This window comes from Leucoraja erinacea, unplaced genomic scaffold, assembly GCF_028641065.1.
Source record: "Leucoraja erinacea ecotype New England unplaced genomic scaffold, Leri_hhj_1 Leri_67S, whole genome shotgun sequence".
Lineage (NCBI taxonomy): Eukaryota > Metazoa > Chordata > Chondrichthyes > Rajiformes > Rajidae > Leucoraja > Leucoraja erinaceus.
Window position 1 is genome coordinate 160,001 of NW_026576597.1, and position 27,500 is coordinate 187,500.

Consider the following 27,500-nt stretch of genomic DNA (forward strand, 5'->3'; position numbering starts at 1 on the left):
TACTCAAATCCTTTTGCAATGAAAGCTAACATACCATTGGCTTTCTTCACTGCCTGCTGCACCTGCATGTCTACCTTCAATGACTGGTGTACCATGACACCCATTCAGTCATGCTGAAAGCTAATATACCATTCGCTGAAAGCTAACATACCATGGTTGTGTGCTAACTGTCAGCAGCAAGACAATACAGGATCACAATCGACCCATTTACAATGGAGAGATACATGATAAGGCCAGCAAAGTCCAATCCAGCTAGTCCGAGGGTCACCAATGAGGTAGATAGTAGATCAGCACTGCTCTCTGGTTGTGGTAGGATGATTCTGTCACCTGATAACAGCTGGGAAGAAACTGATCCTGAAACTGGGGTTGTGTGTTTTCACACTTCTGTACCATTTGCCCGATGGGAGAGGGGAGAAGAGAGAGTGGCCAGGGTGCAATTGTCCTTGATGATGCTGCTGGCCTTGTCAAGGCAGAATGTGGTATCCATGGACTCAATGGAAGGGAGGTTGGTTTGTGTGATGGTCTTGGCTGATTTCGCTGCAATAGATAATAGACAAAAGACAATAGGTGCAGGTCCTTTGACGGATGAGGAGAGCTGACCTCCCCCCCTCTGCCCTCACGACCTTTTACAGGGGTGCCATTGAGAGCATTCTTGCCAGCAGTCTCTCAGTCTGGTATGGCAGTTGCTCTGCTGCTGACCAGAAGGCCCTACAGAGAGTGGTGAGGACAGCGGAGAAGATCACCAGATCACCCCAACCAGCAATCCAGGACCTATACCCATCTCGCTGTCGCAAGAGAGCAAGCAATATCATCAAAGACACCACCCACCCAGCACACAAACTGTTCACCCTCCTACCTTCCGGAGCATGCGGAGCAAAACCACCAGATTCAAAAACAGCTTTTTACCTCAGGCCATCAGACTACTCAACACACTTAAGAAAAGTCCATGAACAGTACCCAAACAAAGACAAACAAACTGTGAAAATAACTTTGGCTCAATGTCTCCAGTACGGAATTTGCACCTTTTCTATATTGCACCTTTCATTGTTGCACCCTGTGTAAAATACCTCAAAGGTTTTGCTACATTTTGGCATACTGTGAATATTTTAATATTTTAAATAATGTATGTCTATTGTCTATTTTTATTGGTATGTTGTCTGTCTGTGTTTTTAATATTACTGCACATTTGGAGTATGGGGAAACGTAATTTCGATCCTCTGTGTAACTACTGTTGCATAATTGAATGGACAATAAAGTTACTTTGACTTTGACATTGACTTTGAGGAGGCCATTTGGCCCTTCGAGCCAGCATGGCCATTCAATGCAATCATGACTGATCATCCCCAATCACTACCCCGTAACAATTTCTTCCAGTCCTGAATGGAGCTGTTACCAGACCAAGCTGTGATGCATCCTGATAAAATGCTTCCTACGGTGCATCTGTGCTAGTTGGTGAGAGTTGAAGGGGACATATAACCATATAACAATTACAGCACGGAAAACAGGCCATCTCGGCCCTTCTAGTCCGTGCCGAACACTCACTCTCACCAAGTCCCATATACCTGCGCTCAGACCATATCCTTCCATTCCCTTCTCATCCATATGCCTATCCAATTTATTTTTAAATGATACCAATGAACCTGCCTCCACCACTTCCACTGGAAGCTCATTCCACACCGCTACCACTCTCTGAGTAAAGAAGTTCCCCCTCATATTACCCCTAAACTTCTGTCCCTTAAATCTGAAGTCACGTCCTCTTGTTTGAATCTTCCCTATTCTCAAAGGGAAAAGCTTGTCCACATCAACTCTGTCTATCCCTCTCATCATTTTTAAGACCTCTATCAAGTCCCCCCTTAACCTTCTGCGCTCCAGAGAATAAAGACCTAACTTGTTCAACCTATCTCTGTAACTGTAGCTGACTCCCCCAACATCGGGAACATGTTTCCTGCCTCTAGCGTGTCCAAGCCCTTAACAATCTTATATGGAACCTGAGGTTTAGGATATGGGCCAAACACAAGCAGGTGGGACTCATGTAGGTGGGACATGTTGATCAGCATGGGCATGTTGGGGCTAAGGGCCTGTTTCCACACTGTTTGACTCAAGATTCTCTCCTCTCACCATGAGCATAGGCCCTAATTTGAGGAAGGACATTCTTGCTATTGAGGGAGTGCAGCGTAGGTTTACAAGGTTAATTCCCGGAATGGCGGGACTGTCATATGCTGACAGAATGGAGCAGCTGGGCTTGTACACTCTGGAGTTTAGAAGGATCTCATTGAAACATACAAGGGCTTGGACACACTAGAGGAAGGAAACATGTTCCCGATGTTGGTGGAGTCCAGAACCAGGGGCCACACACAGTTTAAGAATAAGGGGTAAGCCATTTAGAACGGAGACGAGGAAACACTTTTTTCTCACAGAGAGTGGTGAGTCTGTGGAATTCTCTGCCTCAGAGGGCGGTGGAGGCAGGTTCTCTGGGTGCTTTCAAGAGAGTACTAGATGGGGCTCTTAAAAGTAGCGCAGTCAGGGGATATGGGGAGAAGGCAGGAACGGGGTACGGATTGGGGATGATCAGCCATGATCACATTGAATGGCGGTGCTGGATGGAAATGGCAAATGGCCTCTACTCCTGCACCTATTGTCTATTGTCCTGGTGAAAGGCTGCTGGGAGAGAGGGGTGTTGGGGGGGGGGGGGGGGGGGGGGGGTGGGGGAGGGGGGGGAGGGGGGTTTCACCTATCCTTGGGCACGGGGGCTGCTGGCAACATTGCAGGTATTGGGGACTTTGTTCTGTCGCTCCCTCTTCCTCTGTGCGCAGATGGAGCGCAGTGGATGGGTAGAGAATTGGGAGGGTTCCGGGGCAAGGGTTAGTGTGAGTGGGGTGTCGGGATGATATGAAGTTTCACCGCTAACGAGTCGGGGTGTCGTGTGTTTGCAGGACGTGTCGTTCGAGGTGCGGGCCGGGGAGGTGACGGCCCTGGTGGGACCCTCGGGAGGGGGGAAGACCACCTGCGTCAGCCTCCTGCAACGTTTCTACGAGCCTCAGTCCGGCCGTATCCTGCTGGACGGGCGGCCCATCCAGGAGTACGACCACAAGTACTACCACAGCAAGGTCAGGGGGCACAGGGTCAGGGGGCAGTGAAGGTCAGGGGGCAGTGAGGGTCAGGACACATGGCGGTTACGCTGGGATCGGTGGGGGGGTCAAAGGTCAGTGGTCAATGAGGGGTGGGTCAGGACAGTGTGTGGGGGGGGGGGAGGGGGTGAGTGGACAGTGTCTTGTGTAACACTCATACACAATGTGCCATCTTGTGACGTGAAGACATTCAGTGCCTCTGTGTGACACGTTTACACACTCAGAGCCAACATGTGACATGTGTACACACTGTACCCCCATATGATATGTGTACACACAGTGCCCCATGAGACGTGTACACAGTGTGCCCCAATGTGATACATGTGCAGTATAATGTGGATAAATGTGAGGTTATCCATTTTGGTGGCAAAAACAGGAAAGCAGACTATTATCTAAATGGTGGCCGACTAGGAAAAGGGGAGATGCAGTGAGACCTGGGTGTCATGGTACACCAGTCATTGAAGGTAGGCATGCAGGTGCAGCAGGCAGTAAAGAAAGCGAATGGTATGTTAGCTTTCATTGCAAAAGGATTTGAGTATGGGAGCAGGGAGGTTCTACTGCAGTTGTACAGGGTCTTGGTGAGACCACACCTGGAGTATTGCGTACAGTTTTGGTCTCCAAATCTGAGGAAGGACATTATTGCCATAGAGGGAGTGCAGAGACGGTTCACCAGAATGATTCCTGGGATGTCAGGACTGTCTTATGAAGAAAGACTGGATAGACTTGGTTTGTACTCTCTAGAATTTAAGAGATTGAGAGGGGATCTTATAGAAACTTACAAAATTCTTAAGGGGTTGGACAGGCTAGATGCAGGAAGATTGTTCCCGATGTTGGGGAAGTCCAGGACAAGGGGTCACAGCTTAAGGATAAGGGGGAAATCCTTTAAAACCGAGATGAGAAGAACTTTTTTCACACAGAGAGTGGTGAATCTCTGGAATTCTCTGCCACAGAGGGTAGTTGAGGCCACAGTTCATTGGCTATATTTAAGAGGGAGTTAGATGTGGCCCTTGTGGCTAAGGGGATCAGGGGGTATGGAGAGAAGGCAGGTACGGGATACTGAGTTGGATGATCAGCCATGATCATATTGAATGGCGAATGGTGCAGGCTCGAAGGGCCGAATGGCCTACTCCTGTACCTAATTTCTATGTTTCTATGTTTCTACGTTTCTATGTATACAGTGGGCCCCCATGTGACACGTGTATACAGTGGGCCCCCATGTGACACGTGTATACAGTGGGCCCCCATGCTCCACGTGTACACTCAGTGCCACCCCTTTATGCCACACTGTGTACACCATGCCCATGTGTCAACTCCCTGAGGCATCTCCCGTCTCTTCTCCACAGGTGGCCCTCGTGGGTCAGGAGCCGACACTCTTTGCCCTATCGGTGCGGGACAACATTCGCTACGGGCTGGACCACTGCCCGCAGGCAGACGTGGCAGCTGCTGCCCACAGTGCCAGCGCACGGGACTTCATCGAGAGGATGGACCACGGCTTCGACACAGGTACAGCCGCAACGCTCCGGGTAGAGGGGGCAGGGAACTCTCCTGACCCTGGCACCCTGGCACTGCCCTGTGCCAGCAACAGGGGACCGGCACACAGTGGCAGGTGGAGTCAGTAATCTAGATCACCAGGGTCTGATCACTATACCAGTTGTTCAGGCGGCGCGACTCTCGTCAGCAGCGGCCTCTGCAGCCCGTCTGCGTTTTTATTATTTTTTGTCTATGTTTCTATGTAGTTTTTGTTATTTTTTGTTGGGGTGTGTGTGTGGGGGGGGGGGGTAACTTTTAAATCTCTCCCTGCACGGGAGACCCGACCTTTTCTTTGTCAGGTCTCCGTTGTCGTTGGGGCTGCAACGAGGAGCAGCCTCCAACAGGAGAAGACCGGGGACTCTGGTGCTGACGACTCACCATCACCGTCGCGGAGCTGGCCGAGTCCGGAGCGGGTGGAGCGGTGGTGGAGCGCTGCTGCTGCTGCGGCCCGACCTCCGGAGATTCGGAGGCTGCAACTGCGGGTCTGGCGGACGGCGGCACCGGGAGCCCGCGGGTCCCTGGAGGGAGACCGCTTTTCAGGGCTCCCGCAACGCGACTTCTCCCGCCCGAGTTGCGGGGTTGAAGAGCTCCTGGAGCGGGGCCTGACATCACCGCCCCGCGCAGCTTGGAATGGCCGCGGGACTCTGCGAGCGCACGCCGGGGACTCTAACACCAAGACCCGGTGTGCGACCTCGCACCACCCGGCGTGGCTTTAATGGCCGCGGGACAATCGCCATCGCCAGCCGGGGGCTTTGACAATGAACCTGCCTCCACCACTTCCACTGGAAGCTCATTCCACACAGCTACCACTCTCTGAGTAAAGAAGTTCCCCCTCATATTACCCCTAAACTTCTGTCCCTTAATTCTGAAGTCATGTCCCCTTGTTTGAATCTTCCCTATTCTCAAAGGGAAAAGCTTGTCCACATCAACTCTGTCTATCCCTCTCATCATTTTAAAGACCTCTATCAAGTCCCCCCTTAACCTTCTGCGCTCCAGAGAATAAAGACCTAACTTATTCAACCTATCTCTGTAACTTAGTTGTTGAACATTGGGAACATTTATGTGGCATCTAGCTTGTCCAGTCCTTTTAAAACTTTATATGTTTCTATAAGTTTGCCCCTCATCCTTCTAAACTCCAGTGAATACAAGCCTAGTCTTTTCAATCTTTCCTCATATGACCATCCCGCCATCCCAGGGATCAATCTCGTGAACCTACGCTGCACTGCCTGAATCACAAGGATGTCCTTCCTCAAATTAGGAGACCAAAACTGTACACAATACTCCAGATGTTGTCTCACTAGAGCCCTATACAACTGCAGAAGAACCTCTTTACTCCTATACAAGATTCAAGATTCAAGATTCAATTTAATTGTCATTGACCCCTTGAGGTCCAAACGAAATGCCGTTTCTGCAGCCATACATTACAACAAATAGACCCAAGACACAACATAATTTACATAAACATCCATCACATCGCTGTGATGGAAGGCCAAAAAAACTTATCTCTCCACTGCACTCTCCCCCCCCCCCCCCCCGATGACAGAGTCAAAGTCAAAGCCCCCGGCTGGCGATGGCGATTGTCCCGCGGCCATTAAAGCCACGCCGGGTGGTGCGAGGTCGCATACCGGGTCTTGATGTTGGAGCCCCCGGCGTGCGCTCGCAGAGTCCCGCCGCCGTTCCAAGCCGCGCGGGGCGGTGATGTCAGGCCCCGCTCCAGGAGCTCTTCGACCCCGCAACTCGGGCGGGAGAAGTCGCCGTTGCGAGAGCCCTGAAAAGCGGTCTCCCTCCAGGGACCCGCGGGCTCCCGGTGCCGCCGTCCGCCAGACCCGCAGTTGCAGCCTCCGAATCTCCGGAGGTCGGGCCGCAGCAGCAGCAGCAGCGCTCCACCACCGCTCCATCCGCTCCGGACTCGGCCAGCTCCACGACGGTGACGGTGAGTCGTCGGCACCAGAGTCCCCGGTCTATACTGAAAGCTTCTTGTTATGAATAGATAGACCTCCGCTGTGGACCACGGTCTGTGTGTGTGTGACTGCCACTTGCTGTGGTGTTAGTAATGGCGTCTCTCCGTTGAGCAGATGTGGGCGAGGCCGGCGGACAGATCTCAGCGGGACAGAAGCAGCAGATTGCCATCGCCCGTGCCCTGGTCCGGCAGCCGCGGATTCTGGTCCTGGACGAGGCCACCAGCTCATTGGACGCACACACCGAGCTATCGGTGAGCAGTTACCGCATGCCCATAGCGTGCCGCACCGTTACCTTGTGCACGTCAATGTGGGCTGAGCTCTGGGGAACAAATGCTCATTGTCAGCTCAGTCAATAGACAATAGGTGCAGGAGTAGACCATTCGGCCCTTCGAGCCAGCACCGCCATTCAATGTGATCATCCCCAATCAGTACCCCGTTCCTGACTTCTCGCCATATAAAATTGTACAAGGCATTGGTGAGACCAAATCTGGAGTATGGTGTACAATTTTGGTCGCACAATTATAGGAATGATGTCAACAAAATAGAGAGAGTACAGACGAGATTTACTAGAATGTTGCCTGGGTTTCAGCAACTAAGTTACAGAGAAAGGTTGAACAAGTTAGGGCTTTATTCTTTGGAGCGCAGAAGGTTAAGGGGGGACTTGATAGAGGTTTTTAAAATGATGAGAGGGATAGACAGAGTTGATGTGGACAAGCTTTTCCCTTTGAGAATAGGGAAGATTCAAACAAGAGGACATGACTTCAGAATTAAGGGACTGAAGTTTAGGGGTAACTTGAGGGGGAACATCTTTACTCAGAGAGTGGTAGCTGTGTGGAATGAGCTTCCAGTGAAGGTGGTGGAGGCAGGTTCGTTTTAATCATTTAAAAATAAATTGGATAGTTATATGGACGGGAAGGGAATGGAGGGTTATGGTCTGAGTGCAGGTATATGGGACTAGGGGAGAATATGTGTTCGGCACGGACTAGAAGGGTCGAGATGGCCTGTTTCTTCTGTCCCTTAATTCTCATGTCATGTCCTCTTGTTTGAATCTTCCCTACTCTCAGTGAGAAAAGCTTGTCCACATCAACTCTGTCTATCCCTCTCATCATTTTAAAAACCTCTATCAAGTCCCCCCTTAACCTTCTGCGCTCCAAAGAATAAAGACCTAACTTGTTCAACCTATCTCTGTAACTTAGTTGCTGAAACCCAGGCAACATTCTAGTAAATCTCCTCTGTACTCTCTCTATTTTGTTGACATCCTTCCTATAATTGGGCGACCAAAATTGTGCACCATACTCCAGAATTGGCCTCACCAATGCCTTGTACAACTTTAACATTACATCGCAGCTTCTATACTCAATGCTCTGATTTATAAAGGCCAGCACACCAAAAGCTTTCTTTACCACCCTATCTACATGAGATTCCACTTTCAGGGAACTGTGCACGGTTATACCCAGATCCCTCTGTTCAACTGCATTCTTCAATTCCCTACCATTTACCATGTACGTCCTATTTTGATTTGTCCTGCCAAGGTGTAGCACCTCACATTTATCAGCATTAAACTCCATCTGCCATCGTTCAGCCCATTTTTCCAAATGGCCTAAAAGCTTTCTTTACCACCCTATCTACACGAGATTCCACTTTCAGGGAACTGTGCACAGTTATTCCCAGATCCCTCTGTTCACCTGCAATCTTCAATTCCCTACCATTTACCATGTACGTGCTATTTTGATTTGTCGTGCCAAGATGTAGCACCTCACATTTATCAGCATTAAAGTCCATCAGCACTAAACTCCTCTTCCCCGCAGATCCAGCGGGCCCTGGCACGTGAGCCGGCAGCAGCAGCGTTGGTGATCGCCCATCGGCTGACGACCGTGCAGCGGGCGGACAGGATCGTGGTGTTGGAGGGTGGCCGTGTGGTGGAACGAGGCACTCACTCTCAGCTGATGGAGCTGGGCGGCTGCTACTCCCGTCTGGTGCTGGGGCAGTTCACCAACGGAGAGCAGGGAGCGGCCGCGGGAGAGAAGGGGTCGGGACACGGGGAGAGACAGTGAGGGCGGGGAAACAAGGAGGGATGGGGTGGGGAGTTGCAGTGGAAGGGAGGGAGTGAAGAGGGACATGTAGTGTGAGGGAGAAGAGAGAGATATTCACAGTGCAGGCCGTGGGGAGAGGACAGCGCAGGACCTACACGGTAAATGATAGGTAGGCCTCTGGGTAGTGTTGTGGAGCAGAGGGATCTAGTAGAACCAGTGCATTGTTCTATGAAGGTCGAGTCGCAGGTAGATCAGGAGGTCAAAAAGGCACATTGGCTTTCTTCAGTCAGAGTATTGAGTATAGAAGTTGGGAGGTCATGTTGCAGTTGTATAAGATGTTGGTGAAACCGCATTTAGAATATTGTGTTTAGTTCTGGGCACCGTGTTATAGGATGTTGTCAAGCTTAAAAGCTTACAGAGATAGGTTGAATAAGTTAGGTCTTTATTCTCTGGAGCGCAGAAGGTTTGTTTATAAATCAGAGCATTGAGTATAGAAGCTGGTATGTAATGTTAAAATTGTACAAGGCATTGGTGAGGCCAATTCCGGAGTATGGTGTACAATTTTGGTCCGCTAATTATAGGAAGGATGTCAACATAATAGAGAGAGTACAGAGGAGATTTACTAGAATGTTGCCTGGGTTTCAACAACTAAGTTACAGAGAAAGGTTGAATAAGTTAGGTCTTTATTCTCTGGAGCGCAGAAGGTTAAGGGGGGACTTGATATAGGTCTTTAAAATGATGAGAGGGATAGACAGAGTTGATGTGGACAAGCTTTTCCCTTTGAGAATAGGGAAGATTCAAACGAGAGGACATGACTTCAGAATTAAGGGACAGAAGTTTAGGGGTAATATGAGGGGGAACTTCTTTACTCAGAGAGTGGTAGCGGTGTGGAATGAGCTTCCAGTGGAAGTGGTGGAGGCAGGTTCATTGGTAAAAATAAATTGGATAGGCATATGGATGAGAAGGGAATGGAGGGTTATGGTATGAGTGCAGGCAGGTGGGACTAAGGGGGAAAAAAGTTGTTCGGCACGGGCTTGTAGGGCCGAGATGGCCTGTTTCCGTGCTGTAATTGTTATATGGTTATATGGAAAGGGTTCAGAAAATATTTACGTGTATGTTGCCAGGACTAGAAGGTGTGAGCTACTGGGAGAAGTTGAATAGGCTGAGTCTCTATTCCATGGAGTGTAGGAGGATGAGGGGAGAACTTATAGCGGTGTACAAAATCATGAGAGGAATAGATCGGGTAGATGCACGGAGTCTTTTACTCGGAGTAGGGGAATCGAGGATCAGAGGACATAGGTTCAAGGAGAAGGGGAAAAATTTAATAGGAATCTGAGAAGTAACTTTTTCCCCACAGAGGGATGTGGATGTATAGAACAAGCTGCCAGAGGAGGTAGTTGAGGCTGGGACTATCCCATCGTATAAGGAACAGTTGGACAGGTACATGGATAGGACAGGTTTGGAGAGTTATGGACCAAGTGGGGGCAACTAGGGATGCGTAGCAGGGACATTGTTGGCCGGTGTGGGCAAATTGGGTCCAAAGGGCATGTTTCCACACTATTAATCTATGACTATGAGTGAGTGAGGGGGGGGGGGGGGGGGGGAGTGAGGGGGGGGGATTGTGGGGGGGGGGGCATGGAGGGGAGAGGGAGAGTGAGGGGAGAGGAGGGGGAGGGGTGAGAAGCGAGTGAATGGATGAAAGCAGTTGGGAAAGTGAGTGGGGTGAGGTGTGTGTGTGTGGAAAGGGACGGGGTGAGTGGGGAAGGGATGGGGTGAGGGTGTGGGGAGGGAAGGGGGAGTGAATGTGGGGAAGGGATGGGGTGGGAAGAGGGTTTTTGTGTCCGCCAGTGCAGGGTATGGGCGCCCCAGTTTTCAGCGCCCGCATCCACTTCAGTGCAATAAACGAGATTTTCACTTAAACTGGTTTCTGTTTCATCTCATTTGTTGACTCTGACAGTAACTGGAGGACATATGTCACTTCGGTACATGTTAGTGAATGGGGAAACACGCACTTTCACACCCGTTAAAAACATGGAAAACGGCCGATTTTTGAGCTGAAATTTTCTGTGCTAGTCGGGGTGACCGTGAGGCACAGCGACCTAAATCTTCAGGCAAAAAAAAAGATAGAAAGTAAGGTAATTACAAGAGGGAACTGAAGGTGGAAAAACAGCGGAAGTGAACAGCAGACATTTGCCGTGGAGATTATGTCAATAATGCCTTACTTTTGATGAAATGCAGCAAGCAAACGCGATAATTCCCGATATTTTGGATCTTTAAATCTCCAGGGCAAATGTCCGCTGTTCACTTCCGCTGCTTTCTACCGTCAGTTTCCTCTTGTAATTACCTTACGTTCTATCTTTGTTTTTGCCTGTAGATTTAGGTCGCTGTGCTTCACGGTCACCCCGACTAGCACAGAAAATTTCAGCTAAAATATCGGCCGTTTCATGAACATTCAACCTTCTCTGTAACTTTACTCTGTTTAACTGCCACCGTTCGCCCAAAAACCCACCGTAGGCCGCTGTTCGGCGGGTGGCAATCCACGGTCGCGGTGCCGTAGCAAAATGATCACAGATGTTATAGTTCAAATGCCCACAGTTTTAACGGGTGTGAAAGTGCGTGTTTCCCCATTCACTAACATGCACCGAAGTGACATATGTCCTCCAGTTAAATTTTTCGGTCACGTGAGGGGGGGATCTACGCTCATTTGACGTTTGGTGAAATCACCCTATACCGATTGCTACGATCTGGACTCAGCAGGTCTAGCAGCATCTGTGGCGGGAGACTCCGGGGATGGTTTGTGCTGAGACACAACAGCGGGACTGGGAACGCGGAAAAAGTCACGTGTGCTGGAGTAACTCAGCGGATCAGGCGGCATCTGTGGAGAAGGTGGATAGGCTTCAACAAACTAAGTTACAGAGATAGGTTGAATAAGTTTGAGGTCTTTATTCTCTGGGAGCGCAGAAGGTTAAGGGGGGGACTTGATAGAGGTTTTTAAAATGATGAGAGGGATAGACAGAGTTGATGTGGACAAGCTTTTCCCTTTGAGAATAGGGAAGATTCAAACAAGAGGACATGACTTCAGAATTAAGGGACAGAAGTTTAGGGGTAATATGAGGGGGGACTTCTTTACTCAGAGAGTGGTAGCGGTGTGGAATGAGCTTCCAGTGGAAGTGGTGGAGGCAGGTTCATTTAAAAATAAATTGGATAGGCATATGGATGAGAAGGGAATGGAAGGTTATGGTATGAGTTCAGGCAGGTGGGACAAAGGGGAAAAAAGTTGTTCGGCACGGACTTGTAGGGCCGAGATGGCCTGTTACCGTGCTGTAATTGTTATATGGTTATATGCTGTAAGTCCGTAACAGATAGGTAAATAAATTACAATTTCTGTCAGTAGACCAAGTCTTTATGGAGAAGGCCAGTTGTTAGCCGGTACATTGACATATCATAATCAGTAGCATCATCATACTCCTCAGATTGTAACCTATAAGCAACTCTGTACACCTTCTTTTTCCTCAACTTTTCAAATTTGGCATTGTAAACTACAAGTTTTTGCTCTTCAAACCACACATGACATGTCTTTCTGCCCACTACTTTCCCATTAAGATTCCATTTCTTAAGAAAAGGATATATTTTTTAAATAGCCTAAGTATCCAAATAACAAACTAATCCCATTCACACAAGAATTCACAATATAACATGATTTTTAAATCTCACTGTCATCTATTTATATCCCAGATGGAAGGAATTTGTATTGTATTTGTATATCTTTATTGTCATTTCCTGAGTATTCGCATACCCAGAGGAAACAAAAAAACGTTGCTCAACCAGTGTCCATTCAGTTTGCATTAAAAAATAAATAGAAATGAAAATAAAAAATTCCACATGTCATGAACAAATTTCAACCCCCTTAACTACTAACTTGTTTCATTCAACAGGCGTTCTAGTAAATCTCCGTACCGTTGACATCCTTCCTAGCGGCACAAAATTGTACACATACTCAGTGGCTCTGCCTGCAATGTGGGGATTTTGTGCGCGATACTTGGCAGGGGGAACTGTGCAAATTATTCCCAGTCCCTCTGTTAACAGTTCAATTCCCCACCCATGTATTCTCTCTATTTTGTTGACATGCTTCCTTCCATAAGGCGACCAAAACAGCTGAGCTTGTTGCGACTACCCACACTGAACCTGCACTGGCCTCTCCATTGCTCCCTCTTCATTACTCCCTCCTTTCAGCTAATTGCCTCACCAGTGCTCCTGTATCCTGCCCCCACTCTTCCTCAGATCCCCCTCCCCCCACACTCTTCTCTCCGTCACCGTTTTGTATCCGTCCAGATGAGTTTCCGTGATGAAATCTGTCGGGCAGGATGGAGTCCGGGCTGGAAAACTGTACGGCGATGCGATCGGCTCTGGTTCCTGGCTAAGGGTCTTTGATGATGGAGATGGCTCAGGGGAGCGGGCAGATGTGGATAGTTTAATGCAGATCCACTTTGGTAGCTTCTAAATGGCATCAAGTTGGGAAAAGGAGAATTTTAACATCAGAATTCAGGGACAGAAGTTTAGGGGTAGAGGGGGAACTTCTTTACTCAGAGAGTGGTAGCGGTGTGGAATGAGCTTCCAGTGGAAGTGGTGGAGGCAGGTTCATTGGTATAATTTAAAAATAAATTGGATAGGCATATGGATGAGAAGGGAATGGGGGGTTATGGTATGAGTGCAGGCAGGTGGGACTAAGGGAAAAAAAAAAGTTGTTCGGCACGGACTTGTAGGGCCGAGATGGCCTGTTTCCGTGCTGTAATTGTTATATGGTTATATGGTTATAACGGGATCTGGGTGTCCTTGTTCATCAGTCTATGAAAGTAAGCATGCAGCTACAGCAGGCAGTGAAAAAAAGCCAATTGGCCTTTATAACAAGAGGAATTGAGTATAGGAGCAAAGAGGTCCTTCTGCAGTTGTACAGAGCCCTAGTGAGACCACACCTGGAGTATTGTGTGCAGTTTTGGTCCCCTAATTTGAGGACGGACATTCTTGCTATTGAGGGAGTGCAGCGTAGGTTTACAAGGTTAATTCACGGGATGGCGGGACTGTCATATGCTGAGAGAATGGAGCAGCTGGGCTTGTACACTCTGGAGTTTAGAAGGATGAAGGGGTATCTCATTGAAACATATATGATTGTTAAGGGCTTGGACACGCTAGAGGCAGGAAACATGTTCCCGATGTTGGGGGAGTCCAGAACCATGGGCCACACACTTTAAGAATAAGGAGTAAGCCATTTAGAACGGAGACGAGGAAACACTTTTTGTCACAGAGAGTGGTGAGTCTGTGGAATTCTCTGCCTCAGAGGGCGGTGGAGGCCGGTGCTCTGGATACTTTCAAGAGAGAGCTAGATAGGGGATATGGGGGGAAGGCAGGAACGGGGTACTGATTGGGGATGATCATATTGAATGGCGGTGCAGGCTCGAAGGGCCGAATGGCCTACTCCTGCACCTATTGTCTATTGTCACCCACACCAACAAGCGCACAACACCTCTCACTGAACCCTGACAGGAACAAACCTTGCTGTGGTATACTTGTGGTCCGGATGGGCCCCCTGTCCATAGGATGGGGAAAGGGGGCTCAAGCTGATAATGGCCACTCACAGCCTGCAAGATTTCCCGATTCTCAGCTTAGGCTTGATTAAAGCATCTGAAGTCTTTTATACCCGTTAACCAGGGCGGTGCAGGCTCGAAGAAGCCCAATGCCCTCTCCTGCACCTATTGTCTATTGTCACCCCGGGTTTGCACAACACCTCTCCTCGAACTTGAGTCGGCGGACGCAGGTGGTGTGTGGCCCCCTGTCCACTGAGGTCAGTACTTTGGGTCTAACCATACGACCCATATAACAATTCCAGCACGGAAAACAGGCCATCTCGGCCCTACAAGTCCGTGCCGAACAACTCTTTTTCTTCCCCTTAGTCCCACCTGCCTGCACTCTTTCCATACCATAACACGGAAACAGGCCATCCAATTCCAACTTCTCATCCATATGCCTGCACTCGTACCATCCATTCCCTTCTCATCCATTTATTTTTAAATGACACCAATGAACCTGCCTCCACCACTTCCACTGGAAGCTCATTCCACACCGCTACCACTCTCTGAGTAAAGAAGTTCCCCCTCATATTACCCCTAAACTTCTGTCCCTTAATTCTGAAGTCATGTCCTCTTGTTTGAATCTTCCCTATTCTCAAAGGGAAAAGCTTGTCCACATCAACTCTATCCCTCTCATCATTTTAAAGACCTCTATCAAGTCCCCCCTTAACCTTCTGCGCTCCAGAGAATAAAGACCTAACTTATTCAACCTTTCTCTGTAACTTAGTTGCTGAAACCCAGGCAACATTCTAGTAAATCTCCTCTGTACTCTCTCTATTTGTTGACATCCTTCCAATAATTGGGCGACCAAAATTGTACACCATACTCCAGATTTGGTCTCACCAATGCCTTGTACAATTTTAACATTACATCCCAGCTTCTATACTCTGATTTATGCTCTGATTTATAAAGGCTAGCATACCAAAAGCTTTCTTTATCACCCTATCTATATGAGATTCCACCTTCAAGGAACTATGCACGGTTATACCCAGATCCCTCTGTTCAACTGTATTCTTCAATTCCCTACCATTTACCATGTACGTCCTATTTTGATTTGTCCTGCCAAGGTGTAGCACCTCACATTTATCAGCATTAAACTCCATCTGCCATCTTTCAGCCCAATTCCTCCATCTCATTTGACCCGCGGTCCCCTGCTATTTCCGGCAGATTATTTATGTCTTCCTTAGTGAAGACAGAACCAAAGTAGTTATTCAATTGGTCCGCCATATCCTTGTTCCACTGACAATGGACCATTGTGGCCATTAGTTTCCCTCTCCGCTGACTCTCGGTCTGAAGAAGGGTTTTGGCCAGAAGCGTTCCCCCATTCCTTCTCTCCAGAGATGCTGCCTGGTCTGGTGCACAGTTGAGCCCTGGTCTGCCTCATGTAAGGTGCAGCGCTGCTCAGACCCACACCTCCCCCTCCCCCTGGCCCTAGGGAACGAACCAGCTCACCTTCAGCACGGCAACATCAGGTTGGTTGGGGTAGGCGAAGGTGACGTTGTGGAACTGGATGTGAGAACCCAGTGTCGCTGGGGCCAGAGTTCCCTGAAGGGCCAGGGCAGGCTGGAGATCCATGTACTCAAACACCTTCTCCGAGGCACCGACTGCCTTCTTCACTTGAGGGTAGAAACGGAGCAGGGCCTGCATGGGGCACACGGGACAGTTCATTGTTACCCACATGGCAGGAGGCACATAACGGATCAGTCACTTCTGCAGTTGTACAGAGCCCTAGTGAGACCACACCTGGAGATGCAGTATAATGTGGATACATGTGAGGTTATCCATTTTGGTGGCAAAACAGGAAAGCAGACTATTATCTAAATGGTGGCCGATTGGGAAAGGGGGAGATGCAGCGAGACCTGGGTGTCATGGTACACCAGTCATTGAAGGTAGGCATGCAGGTGCAGCAGGCAGTAAAGAAAGCGAATGGTATGTTAGCTTTCATTGCAAAAGGATTTGAGTATAGGAGCAGAGAGGTTCTACTGCAGTTGTACAGGGTCTTGGTGAGACCACACCTGGAGTATTGCGTACAGTTTTGGTCTCCAAATCTGAGGAAGGACATTATTGTCATAGAGGGAGTGCAGAGAAGGTTCACCAGACTGATTCCTGGGATGTCAGGACTGTCTTATGAAGAAAGACTGGATAGACTTGGTTTGTACTCTCTAGAATTTAGGAGATTGAGAGGGGATCTTATAGAAACTTACAAAATTCTTAAGGGGTTGGACAGGCTAGATGCAGGAAGATTGTTCCCAATGTTAGGGAAGTCCAGGACAAGGGGTCGCAGCTTAAGGATAAGGGGGAAATCCTTTAAAACCGAGATGAGAAGAACTTTTTTCACACAGAGAGTGGTGAATCTCTGGAACTCTTTGCCACAGAGGGTAGTTGAGGCCAGTTCATTGGCTATATTTAAGAGGGAGTTAGATGTGGCCCTTGTGGCTAAGGGAATCAGGGGGTATGGAGAGAAGGCAGGTACGGGATACTGAGTTGGATGATCAGCCACGATCATATTGAATGGCGGTGCAGGCTCGAAGGGCCGAATGGCCTACTCCTGAACCTAATTTCTATGTTTCTAGGAAGGACATTCTTGCTATTGAGGGAGTGCAGCGTAGGTTTACAAGGTTAATTCCCGGGATGGCAGGACTGTCATATGCTGAGAGAATGAAGCAGCTGGGCTTGTACACTCTGGAGTTTAAATGGATGAGCGGGGATCTCACTGAAACATATAAGATTGTTAAGGGCTTGGACACACTAGAGGCAGGAAACATGTTGGGGGGAGTCAAGAACCAGGGGCCACACAGTTTAAGAATAAGGAGTAAGCCATTTAGAACGGAGACGAGGAAACACTTTTTCTCACAGAGAGTGGTGAGTCTGTGGAATTCTCTGCCTCAGAGGGCAGTGGAGGCAGGTTCTCTGGATACTTTCAAGAGAGAGCTAGATAGGGCTCTTAAAAATAGTGGAGTCAGGGGATATGGGGAGAAGGCGGGAACGGGGTACTGATTGGGGATGATCAGCCGTGATCACATTGGAGGGCAGAATGGACCGATTGTCTATTGAGAGAGTGGGAGCCGGGGGAACGTGTGTCGGACAGGACGAATGTACCGTTGCCGGGGGGTTGCCGGGGGTCCTGTTGCCTGGGGGTCGTGCGGGTGTCTGACGCCCCCCCCACTCACCTCGACGGCGGAGGTGAACTGCATCTGGTACAGGATGAACGAGACGAGACCCCCGCTGGTGACGTTGCCCTCGGCCACCAGAAGCCCCCCATAGCACAGCACACACACCTTCAGCAGTAGCCCAGACAGCTGCAGGAGGCAACAGCAGCACAGTGAGATGCAGCACTGGGGCACCAGCCCGGCCAAGCCAACCCCAACCCCAACCCCAACCCAACCCAACCCAACCCCAACCCCAGCCCCAACCCCAAACCCCAACCCCAACCCCCAACCCCAACCCAACCCCAACCCCAACCCCAACAGCAACCCAACCCCAACCCCAACCCCAACAACCCAACCCCAACCCCAACCCCAACACCAAACCCCCACCCAACCCCAAACCCCAACACCAAACCCCAGCCCCAACCCAACCCCAACCCCAACCCAACACCAACCCCAACCCCAACCCCAACCCCAACCCCAACCCCAACCCCAACCCAAACCCAAACCCAACCCCAAACCCCAACCCCAACCCAACCCCAAACACCAACCCCACCCCAACCCCAAACCAAACCCCCAACCCCAACCCCCACCCCAGCCCCCAACACCAACCCCAACCCCCCCCACCCCAACCCCAAACCCAACCACCAACGCCAGGCCCAACCCCAACACCAACCCCAACCCCCAACCCCAGCCCCAACACCCAACCCCAGCCCCAACCCCCAACCCAACACCAATCTCCAACCCCAACCCAACCCAACCCCCAACACCAACCCCAGCCCCAACCCCATCCCCAACCCGAACCCCATCCCCAACCCCAACCCCCACCCCAACCCCATCCCAAACCCCAAACCCATCCCCCAACCCCAACCCCATCCCCAACCCCAACCCCATCCCCAACACCAACCCCAGGCCCAACCCCAACCCCAGGCCCAACCCCAACCCCAACACCAACCCCAGGCACAGGCACAACACCAACACCAACCCCAACCCCAACCGCAACCCCAGCACCACCCAACCCCACCCCAACCCCCAACCCCAACCGCAACCCCAGCACCACCCAACCCCAACCCCAGCCCCAACCCCAGCCTCAGCCCCAACCCCCACCCCAGCCCCCACCCCAGCCCTAACCCCAGGCCCAACCCCAGCCCTAACCCCAACCCCAGGCCCAACATCAGTCCCAACCGCAACACCAAGCCCAGGCCCAACGCCAGGCCAACCCAACCCCAACCCCAACCCAACCCAACCCCAACACCAACCCCAACACCAACACCAATCCCAACACCAACCCCCAACCTCAACCCCAACACCAACCCCAACCCCAGAGAAACACCCCCTCACCCCCCAACCTCCCCTTCACCCCCTCACACACAGAATGACCCCTCACCCCTAGAGAATGACCCCTCACCCCCTCAAACACATAGAAACATAGAAATTAGGTGCAGGAGTAGGCCATTCGGCCCTTCGAGCCTGCACCGCCATTCAATATGATCATGGCTGATCATCCAACTCAGTATCCCGTACCTGCCTTCTCTCCATACCCTCTGATCCCCTTAGCCATAAGGGCCACATCTAACTCCCTCTTAAATATAGCCAATGAACTGTGGCCTCGACTACCCTCTGTGGCAGAGAGTTCCAGAGATTCACCACTCTCTGTGTGAAAAAAGTTCTCCTCATCTCGGTTTTAAAGGATTTCCCCCTTATCCTTAAACTGTGACCCCTTGTCCTGGACTTCCCTAACATCGGGAACAATCTTCCTGCATCTAGCCTGTCCAACCCCTTAAGAATTTTGTAAGTTTCTATAAGATCCCCTCTCAATCTCCTAAATTCTAGAGAGTATAAACCAAGTCTATCCAGTCTTTCTTCATAATCATCCCTCATCCCCCATCGCTCGACCTCCCCCCTTCTCCCCACCCTGACCCCAGAGAACCACCCTTCACCCCCCCCATTCGCGGGCTCCCCTCCTACATACACCACCCGTTCTGGCACCCCTCCCCCTCCCTATCTCACAACCTTCCCTCCATGACCCCCACCCCACTCACGCTGCTGGTCCACATGTAGATGGCGTAGAGCACGGCCTCCTTCTTGTTGAGGCGGTACGTGTCCTCCAGCCGCTGCTTGTACCGCTCGCACTCGCCCGCCTCGTTGGCGAAGCTGCGCACCGTCCGCATGGCCGACAACGTCTCTGTCGCCACGTCGTTCGCCTTGGCCAGAGATGTCTGTACCTCTGCCGTCAGGCCCTGCACACACGGAGATGTCGGGGTCACCACACGGAGATGTCGGGGTCACCACACGGAGATGTCGGGGTCACCACACGGAGATGTCGGGGTCACCACACGGAAATCCCGGGGTCACCACACGGCAATCCCGGGGTCACCACACGGAGATGCCGGGGTCAGTGAGGGTGATCTCGGGGTCACCACTCGGAGATGTGGGGGTCAACACACAGAGATGTGGGAGTCACCACACGGAGATGTCGGGGTCACCACACGGAGATGTCGGGGTCACCACACGGAGATGTCGGGGTCACCACACGGAGATGTCGGGGTCACCACACGGAGATGTTGAGGTCACCACACTGAGATCCCGGGGTCAGTGGGGGGGAGGTCCCGGGGTCACCACACGGAGATGTCGGGGTCACCACACGGAGATGTCGGGGTCACCACACGGAGATGTCGGGGTCACCACACGGAGATCCCGGGGTCAGTGGGGGGGTCTCGGGGTCACCACACGGAGATGTCGGGGTCACCACACGGAGATCCCGGGGTCAGTGGGGGGGGGTCTCGGGGTCACCACTCGGAGATGTTGGGGTCACCACTCGGAGATGTCGGGGTCACCACACGGAGATGTCGGGGTCACCACACGGAGATCCCGGGGTCAGTGGGGGGGGTCTCGGGGTCACCACACGGAGATGTCGGGGTCACCACACGGAGATGTCGGGGTCACCACACGGAGATGTCGGGGGTCAGTGGGGGGGGGTCTCGGGGTCACCACACGGAGATGTCGGGGTCACCACACGGAGATGTCGGGGTCACCACACGGAGATCCCGGGGTCAGTGGGGGGGAGGTCCCGGGGTCACCACACGGAGATGTCGGGGTCACCACACGGAGATGTCGGGGTCACCACACGGAGATGTCGGGGTCACCACACGGAGATGTCGGGGTCACCACTCGGAGATGTCGGGGTCACCACACGGAGATGTCGGGGTCACCACACGGAGATGTCGGGGTCACCACACGGAGATGTCGGGGTCACCACACGGAGATGTCGGGGTCACCACTCGGAGATGTCGGGGTCACCACACGGAGATGTCGGGGTCACCACTCGGAGATGTCGGGGGTCACCACACGGAGATGTCGGGGTCACCACACGGAGATGTCGGGGTCACCACACGGAGATGTCGGGGTCAGTGGGGACAGGGATTGGGGAGGGTGGGGGTGAGGAATGTTGAAGGGGTCGGGGTCGGGTTCGTTCGGGTCGGGGTGCGGAGAGGGGAGGGAGGGTGGGGATTTGGGAGAATGGGGAGAGAGTGTTGGGTGGGGAATGGGGAGATGGAAGTGTAGGTAATGGGTGTGAGGCGGGGGTGAAGGTTGGGGTGAGTTGGGAGGGAGGTTGTGGGGCAATGGGGGTGAGGTGGGTGAAGGGGGAGAGGTGGGCAGTGGCAATTGTGCTTTGGGCAGTGATGGACACACCTGGTAGAACTGTGCAACAAACTCCGGCAGGATGATGATGAAGGGGATGAGTACGAGGGTGCAGAGGGAGAGCCGGTAGGACTGGCTGAACATGAAGAGCAGCAAACACACGGCCCTGGTCAGGTACCACATCAACAGGCTCAGTTGCTCCGTCAGCGACTCACTCATCGTGTTGGTGTCCGAGGTGACGCGAGACGTGATCTCACCTGGTAACGGAGAGGGGGGGGGGTGTGGAGAGAGGGGGAGAGAGAGATGGGGGGAGAGGGGGGGGGGGAGAGAGAGGGGGGGAGAGAGAGGGGGGGGAGAGAGGGGGGAGAGAGAGAGAGGGGGGAGAGAGAGGGGGGGGAGAGAGGGATGGGGAAGGTGAGGGGGAGGAAGGGAGAGGGGGGGGAGTAGGAGGGGACGGGAAAGAGGGGGAGGGGAGAGGGAAAGAGATCGTCAAATCATATCAAATCAAGTCTTATAGAAACTTACAAATTTCTTAAGGGGTTGGACAGGCTACTGCAGTTGTACAGGGTCTTGGTGAGACCACACCTGGAGTATTGCGTACAGTTTTGGTCTCCAAATCTGAGGAAGGACATTATTGCCATAGAGGGAGTGCAGAGACGGTTCACCAGACTGATTCCTGGGATGTCAGGACTGTCTTATGAAGAAAGACTGGATAGACTTGGTTTATACTCTCTAGAATTTAGGAGATTGAGAGGGGATCTTATAGAAACGTACAAAATTCTTAAGGGGTTGGACAGGCTAGATGCAGGAAGATTGTTCCCGATGTTGGGGAAGTCCAGGACAAGGGGTCACAGCTTAAGGATAAAGGGGGAAATCCTTTAAAACCGAGATGAGAAGAACTTGTTTCACACAGAGAGTGGTGAATCTCTGGAACTCTCTGCCGCAGAGGGTAGTTGAGGCCACACAGTTCATTGGCTATATTTAAGAGGGAGTTAGATGTGGCCCTTGTGGCTAAGGGTATGGAGAGAAGGCAGGTACGGGATACTGAGTTGGATGATCAGCCATGATCATATTGAATGGCGAATGGTGCAGGCTCGAAGGGCCGAATGGCCTACTCCTGCACCTAATTTCTATGTTTCTATCATTGGCCTGCCAGACTGAACCAGTGGCAAGAGGTGGGTCCGCTGGCCAGGGTGGGGATCACGGCCTATTGCACACTAGCCTTCATTGGGCAGTGTATCGAGTTGGCACATCAAGGTGCAGCTGTACGTTGGCATGGTTGAGCACCGGTAGAGCTGCTGCATCACAGCACAGCTTTCATCCTGACTATGGGTGATGCCTGTACAGAGTTTGGACGTTCTCCATGACACCACATGGTTTTTCTCCGGGTGCCCCCGTTTCATCATCATTCCAAAGACGTGCAAGTTTGTAGTTTACTTGGAAGTAGTAAAATTGTCCCCAGTGTTGGCGACTATTGGTCATCACGGACTTGGTGGACCAAGGGGCCTGTTTCCGTGCTGTATCTGTAAAGTGTTGTATCTCTAAACTTACATGGTAAATGGTAGGGAATTGAAGAATACAGTTGAACAGAGGGATCTGGGAATAACCGTGCATAGTTCCTTGAAGGTGGAAACTCATATAGATAGGGTGGTAAAGAAAGCTTTTGGTATGCTAGCGTTTATAGAGCAGGGGATGGAGTAGAGGAGGTGGGATGTAGTGTTGAGAGTGTAGAGGGCATTGGTGGGGCCAATTCTGGAGTATGGTGTACAATTTTGGTCGCCCAATTATAGGAAGGATGTCAACAAAATACAGAGGAGATTTACTAGAATGTTGCCTGGGTTTCAGCAACTAAGTTACAGGGAAAGGTTGAACAAGTTAGGTCTTTATTCTTTGGAGCGCAGAAGGTTAAGGGGGGACTTGATAGAGGTCTTTAAAATGATGAGAGGGATAGACAGAGTTGACGTGGAAAAGCTTTTCCCACTGAGAGTAGGGAAGATTCAAACAAGAGGACATGACTTCAGAATTAAGGGACTGAAGTTTAGGGGTAACATGAGGAGGAACTTCTTTACTCAGAGAGTGGTAGCTGTGTGGAATGAGCTTCCAGTGAAGGTGGTGGAGGCAGGTTCGTTTTTATCATTTAAAAATAAATTGGATAGTTATATGGACGGGAAGGGAATGGAGGGTTATGGTCTGAGCGCAGGTATATGGGACTAGGGGAGATTATGTGTTCGGCACGGACTAGAAGGGTCGAGATGGCCTGTTTCTGTGCTGTAATTGTTATATGGTTATATTTATATGGAATGGCGGTGCTGGCTCGAAGGGTCGAATGGCCTCCTCCTGCACCTTTTTTCTATGTTTCTATGTGTTTACCTCTTTCTCTCGTTCTCCTCCCCCTTTCCTCTTGTTTCTTTCAATCTCTCTCCCTCCCGCTTCCTCCCCCTCTCTCTGTCTCTCCACGCCTGTCTCTATTTCCCTCCTCCACCCTCTCCCCAGGTGCCTTTTGTCCCATTCCTTCTCCCCTTCCCTCTCACGCATGTCGTTTCCCCAGCTATCCATTCGCTCTCTCCACTTCTGATCTAGCACTCTGGTGCCAGGATAACAGCCTCCTCTTGAACATCAAAAAAACGAAGGAGCTGATCATGGACTTTAGGAGGGCACATCATCCGAGGACGTACACTCCATTGAGGATAAATGGGGATCCTGTGGATAGGGTGAATTGTTTTAAATATCTGGGAGTCCACATCTCTGAGGATATGACATGGGCATCACACTCCTCAGCACTCGTGAGTAAGGCAAGGCAGCGCCTTTACCACCTCGGGCAATTGAGGAAATTCAGAGTGTCTCCGAGGATCCTCCAGTGCTTCTACGCAGCGGCGGTGGAAAGCATCTTGTCCAGGAACATTACCATCTGGTTCGGGAATTGCTCTGCCAAGGACAAGAAGGCTCTGCAGAGAGTAGTGCGTTCGGCCGAACGCACTATGGGAACTTCACTCGCCCCCCTGCAGGAACTATACAACAGGAGGTGCAACTCCAGAGCAAATAAAATCATGGGAGACCCCTTCCACCCCTGCAACGGACTGTTCCAGCTGCTACGGTCAGGCAAACGCCTCCGTTGCCATGCAGTGAGAACGGAGAGGTTGAGAAGGAGTTTCTTCCCAGAGGCAATTCGGACTGTAAACGCCTATCTCACCAGGGACTAACTCTACTGAACGTTTTTTCCTTCCATTATCCATTATTTATTATGTAAAAGAATATGTGTGTTATGATTGTGTTTATAATTTATTTGGTTGTTTTGTTGTTTGTCTTTTGCACACAAGTCCGCGAGCATTGCCACTTTCATTTCACTGCACATCTCGTATGTGTATGTGACAAATAAACTTGACTTGACTTGACCCTCCCTCAGGGAGTTGATGTCAGTTCCCATTCCCCCCGCTCACTCCGCCTCCCCCTCGCGGAGAGACGGGGCTCTCACCTTACCTGTGTGGACCGTGTCGAAAAATTTGATATCCTGGTGTAGCACAGATCTGAAGACGGAGCCCTGAATGCGGGTGTGAATCCCAGTCATTGTGGTGTTGTAGGTCTGGTCGCAGATAAACTCCATAACAGCGCTGTGTGAAACAGGAGCAGAGGCTAGACATGGCGCTGTAAGGAAGGGGGGGGGTCACAGAGGGAATGGTGCAGGTGGGGGCGGGTCAGAGAGTGGTGACGGAGGGGGTCATGGGTCAGACATGATGTCGCCGACTAGGAAAAGGGGAGATGCAGCGAGACCTGGGTGTCATGGTACACCAGTCATTGAAGGTAGGCATGCAGGTGCAGCAGGCAGTAAAGAAAGCGAATGGTATGTTAGCTTTCATTGCAAAAGGATTTGAGTATAGGAGCAGGGAGGTTCTACTGCAGTTGTACAGGGTCTTGGTGAGACCACACCTGGAGTATTGCGTACAGTTTTGGTCTCCAAATCTGAGGAAGGACATTTTTGCCATAGAGGGAGTGCAGAGAAGGTTCACCAGACTGATTCCTGGGATGTCAGGACTGTCTTATGAAGAAAGACTGGATAGACTTGGTTTATACTCTCCAGAATTTAGGAGACTGAGAGGGGATCTTATAGAAACTTACAAAATTCTTAAGGGGTTGGACAGGCTAGATGCAGGAAGATTGCACCCGATGTTGGGGAAGTCCAGGACAAGGGGTCACAGCTTAAGGATAAGGGGGAAATCCTTTAAAACCGAGATGAGAAGAACTTTTTTCACACAGAGAGTGGTGAATCTCTGGAACTCTCTGCCACAGAGGGTAGTTGAGGCCACACAGTTCATTGGCTATATTTAAGAGGGAGTTAGATGTGGCCCTTGTGGCTAAAGGGGATCAGAGGGTATGGAGAGAAGGCAGGTACGGGATACTGAGTTGGATGATCAGCCATGATCATATTGAATGGCGAATGGTGCAGGCTTGAAGGGCCGAATGGCCTCTACTCCTACACCACTCTAGAGAGTATTCTAGAAAGTCCCTCTCAACTCACCTCAGTCTTAAATGACCTCCCCTTTATTCTAAGACTGTGGCCCTTATTCTAAGACTGTCAATCTCCTAAATTCTAGAGAGTATAAACCAAGTCTATCCAGTCTTTCTACGTTTCTATGTGGTGAGGGTAGGGGGGGTCAGAGAGTGGTGAGGGAGGGGGTCGTGGGTCAGAGAGGGTGTGGTGAGGACCAGTGACCTATTGTGGGGCACATTGTGTGCGGATGAGACCTGAGGGAGGAGGAAAACTGTGGGGATGGAGGAGAGGGGGGGGGGGGGGGGGGGGGGGGGGGGAACAGTGGGGGTTTTGGGAGAAGAAGGTGTGGGGGTAGCTGATCGGGGGGGTGGGGTAATTGCGGACAGTTGTACACCCCCCACCCCCAAGGCCCACCTGTCCTCATGCCCCGGCCCCCTCTGCATTCCACTAGCGCCCGTACCTTCCAATGCTGAAGGCGGCCATGGTGAGTATGGTGCTGGTGAAGGCCGTCTCCCCTTCCCCACTCTTCACCCTGTCGGTGAGCCGGCCCGAATAGTAGGGTACGGCCATCTCTCCTGTGGACAGGGCAGCGATCAGTGACTCAGCCCACACTCTCGCCCCCAACACTCACCCAGAGACACACACTCGCCCAGACACACACACACACTCGCCCAGACATAGTTGCCCCAGACGCAAGGCAAGGCAACTTTATTTATATAACACATTCCACACACGAGGCAGACTCAAAGTGCTTCACATAAAAACATGTCATACAATAAAATGAAATAATAAAATGAAATAAAATAGAACTAAAAGAAAAGAAAAGCAAAATTAAAAATGCATTACAAAAACTGCAAAAGTTAAAAGAGCAATGTAGTTAAGATTTAGCTGAAAGCTAAAGTAATGTGGATAAATGTGAGGTTATCCATTTTGGTGGCAAAAAACGGGAAAGCAGACTATTATCTAAATGGTGGCCGATTGGGAAAGGGGGAGATGCAGCGAGACCTGGGTGTCATGGTACACCAGTCATTGAAAGTAGGCATGCAGGTGCAGCAGGCAGTGAGGAAAGCGAATGGTATGTTGGCTTTCATAGCAAAAGGATTTGAGTATAGGAGCAGGGAGGTTCTACTGCAGTTGTACAGGGTCTTGGTGAGACCACACCTGGAGTATTGCGTACAGTTTTGGTCTCCAAATCTGAGGAAGGACATTATTGCCATAGAGGGAGTGCAGAGACGGTTCACCAGACTGATTCCTGGGATGTCAGGACTGTCTTATGAAGAAAGACTGGATAGACTTGGTTTATACTCTCTAGAATTTAGGAGATTGAGAGGGGATCTTATAGAAACTTACAAAATTCTTAAGGGGTTGGACAGGCTAGATGCAGGAAGATTGTTCCCGATGTTGGGGAAGTCCAGGACAAGGGGTCACAGCTTAAGGATAAGGGGGAAATCCTTTAAAACCGAGATGAGAAGAACTTTTTTCACACAGAGAGTGGGTGAATCTCTGGAACTCTCTGCCACAGAGGGTAGTTGAGGCCACAGTTCATTGGCTATATTTAAGAGGGAGTTAGATGTGGCCCTTGTGGCTAAGGGGATCAGGGGGTATGGAGAGAAGGCAGGTACGGGATACTGAGTTGGATGATCAGCCATGGTCATATTGAATGGCGGTGCAGGCTCGAAGGGCCGAATGGCCTACTCCTGCACCTAATTTCTATGTTTCTATGAGACCGTTGCAATAATCTAGCCTGCTATTAATAAAGGCATGTACAAGTTTTTCTAAGTCTTGAGCTGACATGAGTCCTCTTAATCTTGCTACGTTTTTGAGGTGATAGTAGGCCGATTTTGTTACTGATTTGATGTGACTGTCGAAATTTAAATCTGAATCCGTAATGATCCCCAAGATTTCTGTTCTTTGTTTGAAGTTTTCAGGGTCAGAGAGTGTAGGTGTTGG

At 50.8% G+C, this 27,500-nt stretch overlaps 2 protein-coding genes across 2 annotated transcripts in view; one reads left to right on the forward strand and one right to left on the reverse strand.

Moving 5' to 3' along the window:
- LOC129694462 (antigen peptide transporter 2-like) overlaps positions 1-8,688 on the forward strand; it is a 24,671-nt gene extending 15,983 nt beyond the window's left edge. Inside the window, exons 8-11 of the mRNA XM_055631179.1 lie at positions 2,934-3,107; positions 4,472-4,631; positions 6,734-6,870; positions 8,428-8,688. Coding sequence (XP_055487154.1) covers positions 2,934-3,107; positions 4,472-4,631; positions 6,734-6,870; positions 8,428-8,673 — 717 coding nt within the window. The 3' untranslated portion in view covers positions 8,674-8,688. The remainder of the gene's footprint in view (positions 1-2,933; positions 3,108-4,471; positions 4,632-6,733; positions 6,871-8,427) is intronic.
- Positions 8,689-15,642: 6,954 nt separating this feature from the next.
- LOC129694463 (antigen peptide transporter 1-like) overlaps positions 15,643-27,500 on the reverse strand; it is a 14,725-nt gene continuing 2,867 nt past the window's right edge. Inside the window, exons 3-8 of the mRNA XM_055631180.1 lie at positions 26,011-26,125; positions 24,542-24,672; positions 21,116-21,321; positions 19,465-19,662; positions 17,447-17,575; positions 15,643-15,917 (exon numbers count right to left, since the gene is read on the reverse strand). Coding sequence (XP_055487155.1) covers positions 15,708-15,917; positions 17,447-17,575; positions 19,465-19,662; positions 21,116-21,321; positions 24,542-24,672; positions 26,011-26,125 — 989 coding nt within the window. The 3' untranslated portion in view covers positions 15,643-15,707. The remainder of the gene's footprint in view (positions 15,918-17,446; positions 17,576-19,464; positions 19,663-21,115; positions 21,322-24,541; positions 24,673-26,010; positions 26,126-27,500) is intronic.